Source organism: Vigna unguiculata, chromosome 5 (assembly GCF_037176805.1).
Source record: "Vigna unguiculata cultivar grain cowpea cultivar isolate G323 ecotype 2 chromosome 5, ASM3717680v1, whole genome shotgun sequence".
Taxonomy (NCBI): Eukaryota; Viridiplantae; Streptophyta; class Magnoliopsida; order Fabales; family Fabaceae; genus Vigna; species Vigna unguiculata.
Genome location: NC_140796.1, coordinates 2570233 through 2574149, shown reverse-complemented (window position 1 = coordinate 2574149; position 3917 = coordinate 2570233). Strand labels below are relative to the sequence as shown.

At 31.7% G+C, this 3917-nt stretch overlaps 1 protein-coding gene across 2 annotated transcripts; it reads left to right on the top strand.

Annotated features, from left to right (window-relative positions):
• The first annotated feature begins 315 nt into the window (after window positions 1-315).
• On the top strand, window positions 316-3030 carry LOC114184967 (PI-PLC X domain-containing protein At5g67130-like). Of its 2 annotated transcripts, XM_028072404.2 has the most exons (8): window positions 320-512; window positions 613-735; window positions 1262-1399; window positions 1507-1605; window positions 1733-2036; window positions 2124-2347; window positions 2453-2539; window positions 2641-3017. In XM_028072404.2, the coding sequence occupies exons 1-8, from the start codon at window positions 429-431 to the stop codon at window positions 2674-2676; spliced, it is 1095 nt and encodes a 364-aa protein (XP_027928205.1). In that variant the 5' UTR covers window positions 320-428; the 3' UTR covers window positions 2677-3017. The 2 variants fall into 2 exon arrangements, with proteins under 2 accessions (XP_085529322.1, XP_027928205.1); XM_085673196.1 differs by having other exon boundaries at window positions 316-512; window positions 1733-2347; window positions 2641-3030.
• The last annotated feature ends 887 nt before the right edge of the window (window positions 3031-3917 follow it).

The following is a 3917-nucleotide window of genomic DNA, read 5'->3' as shown; positions in this document are numbered from 1 at the left end:
AAGTAAGTTACTTACATCTAATTTACGGAAAAATAACGTTCTTCAAGGACAATTCAGATGCAGTGAACTTCCATAGTTACTTTTGGTGTTCCATTTAGATAAGAAATTCACCTCCATAAGTTATGTGTGGTTTCATCTGTATAAAAAAGAATTATATATAACATCAAATAAACATTTAATACTATCCTAAATGCTTTATACATATGGTCAACCTTCCCCCATGATATATATTAATTAAAACTTTAACTTTCCTTGTAATTAATCATTCAATGTATAAGCGTTACCGAAAATATTAATTTAAAATTCTGGGATCAAAATGGTTCACTCGTAGGATTTCCATTGTTTTCTCAGCCGAGACAGAATAAAAGCCATTATTCATATCGTGATTGTATTCTGTGTGGTTGTTCTTTTCTTGGATCAGTGTCCCAATGAGTTCTCTTCTGTGCTTGCTTGTGGCTATTCTTCCTCTTCTTTACAATATTGCTGCTGCTTGTTCTAATGGAACGTGCAAGGTTTGTATTCCCATTCTACTTCTTGGACAATTTATTACGTTGTACATGTTTTCTTGTTTTCATCTTTTGTCGGTTTCGAACTAATCTTTCAACATTGTAGCTTCTTGATGAGTGTTCCTCAGATGGAGATTGTGGCGCTGGTCTCTACTGTTTTTCTTGTCCATTGGGGTTTTCAGGCTCTAGGTGTGTTAGATCAACTGCCACAAATCAATTCAAGCTCATAGTAAGATATATATCTATCTATATCTTTTCCCTAACTTTCACAAACGCGTTGACTTCGATTATGCAAACGCATAACTGACAGACTTAAACCTAATTTTCAAAATATCTTTCACAGCAAGATGGAAAGAGGGGTGTAGGAGAAAACCAATAATTTGATTAAGAGAGATAATTATAGGCATGACAAAAAAATTATAAGGACATGTGAATAAAATCATACATTGAATGAGTGCACAAACCAATTATTCAACAACCACGTGGTTGGATCACTTGGATTTCTTGGTTCCTGTTTGTATGAAATTGGTCTCATAACCACTATATTTATATCGCCACTGTAATGAAATCATGGAGACAGACCATTTGTTAAAAGTTTTCTACTTATTCAGCAATTGAAAAATAAAATGAGATCCGTATAAGTTTGAAAGATAGATTAAAAATATGTTTCATTTATTTTTTTCATCCCGGTCAAAGGAAAAAAAGAGATGTTTGATCATTCTCTCTCGTTAATTGCTTTTTTTTTTTTCTGATAGAATAATTCTCTGCCATTCAACAAATATGCATTTTTGACAACGCACAACGCTTATGCGATTGATGGGGAGCCATCTCACACAGGCGTGCCTCGAATAACTATCACCAACCAGGAAGACACAGTCACCCAACAGCTAAATGTATTCTATTCTCTACAGTTAATTAATTATAGCTTAAAATATCAGTACTTTTCTAATGCTAGGATTCTCATAAGAAATGATTGACTTCAACAATGGTTAATTTGTAGAATGGAGTGCGGGCACTAATGCTAGATACGTATGATTTTGACGGAGATGTGTGGTTATGCCATTCATTTGAAGGCCAATGTCATGACATCACAGCTTTTGTACGTAAAATCATCCACCCAGTTTTGTTTGTTTTTGTTCTATGTTTTCCCAGCTTATTTCTGGAGGAAACAAGTTTGAAAAATCATTGGTTATTACTAAAGATCCTCACTTGTGATGAACTTGTAGGAACCCGCCATAGACACACTGAAGGAAATTGAAGCTTTTCTATCAGCAAATCCAAGTGAAATTGTGACAGTTATTTTGGAAGATTATGTTCATGCCCCAAATGGTTTGACAAAGGTCTTCACTGAAGCTGGTCTGATGAAGTATTGGTTTCCACTGGCAAGCATGCCAAGAAATGGTCAAGATTGGCCTCTTGTGAGTGATATGGTTGCCAAAAACCAAAGATTACTAGTCTTCACTTCTATCAAGTCTAAGGAACAAAGTGAAGGCATTGCTTATCAGTGGAATTTCATGGTTGAAAATCAGTGTAAGGAACATTTCTTTCTTAGGCTTTTGCTTTTTTCTCTTGTTGCCAACTTTCTTTTTGGTCATGTTCTTATCTTGAATTGTGCAGATGGAGATGGTGGTAGGAAAGCTGGAAGCTGTCCAAACAGGGCAGAATCATCTCCTCTTAACGATAAAAGCAAATCGTTGGTGTTGGTAAACTACTTTCGATCCGCTCCAATTAAACCAATCACATGTGAAGATAACTCAGGAGAACTAATTAACATGATACACACTTGTTATGGTGCTGCTGGTAACCGGTGGGCTAATTTTGTTGCTGTTGATTATTACAAGGTTGGTTTTAGGTTAATTTTGTTCTCTTCTTCCAAATTATGTTGCTAAGGCATCAAATTTTTTCAACCCATATAATCCTTATAATATGGAGGGCTCATTATGCAGAGAAGTGAGGGAGGAGGATCGTTTCAGGCTGTAGACACTCTCAATGGAAAGCTTTTGTGTGGATGTGATGATGTTCATACCTGTGTGGTAAAGCAATTAACTTACCTCTTTTTTTTCTGGAAAGCATAAATAAACATTTTAGTACACAGTTCTCTATAGTATTAACACTTATGTTTTTTATCTTTCAGCCTGGATCAACATCACAAGCTTGCTCATCATCATAGGAAATCCGTAGGAACCATCTGCAAACAATTCAGGCAAAATATTGTTGTCAACTTTTCAGTCATTAAATATTGCTTGTGATGAACTCATTGGCAAAGATAGCATATCAAAGGCAGCATCGAGAACATCCATTATTAATAAAAGCACTGGGTGGTAAATTCAAATGTCCGTTATATAGTTTAGAGAAGAATCCATTAATATCGTAAGTAATAGGAGAGGGGTCATATGCTTTCTTGTCAAAAACTAGAAAGAACAAATCCTTAAATCAATATATTAAGTTAATAAAAAAAACTCTAGCAATTGACCACATATTATCAGTTTAGAATTAAATTAACCAAAAATACTAGGTTACAACGTTATAACAGGAGACGATATATTTTTTTAAAAATGTATGGCTGCAATTCTAATGATAAAAAATATTTCTTATACTACTATGTGGAATCATGCGTTCACGTGTGTCTCATTATTTTTTTTATTGTAGTTAATTAATTTGGTTTTAAAAAATGATTAAATTTAAATAATTAATCACTTAAAATTATAAAATAATAAAATAATTATTATAATTTAAAAAATAAATAAATTTAAATAAACAATTACTTAAAAGGTAAAATAATAAAATAATAATTTTAATTTAAAAAATTATATAAAGAATAAAATTAGAAAAAGTTATGTTGTTTAAATGAATGGTGATTTAAATAGTAAGAATGATAAAATGATAATTATTTCAATTTTAAACGATGACTATTTGAAGTATACAATTGGAAAAAATTATGTACGAAGAAGTTCCTTATTAATGATATAGATTATGTTTAAAGTTAGAAAGATTTATGCTTTATGCTTAGGATTACACATAAAATTAGATAAAAAATAAAATAATGAGGCATATAGACACAAAATAAAAACTTTAAACCATGAAAATATGGAAAATCTAAGGTCTAACATCATTCTAACATAAGTCATGACTAACTTATATGAATATGTAAATATAATGTCTTGATAAGTGTCTAATATGAGTTAATTTTAGATGAATTTGACAATTATCTTGCTTTTATTTTGTTAAATTCTAAATAAATCATTCCAATTTAACTTGTTTTGTAGTTTTCAATACTAGTAGAGAATCAAAGTGGAAAAAAAAATTGATGAATTTCAAGCAATTTTGGACAAAACTGATATTGGTACGGTTGAACGACAGGATTGAGGTTTGATCCACAAAGCAAACACATTGCAAAGGGAAATCTTAAAC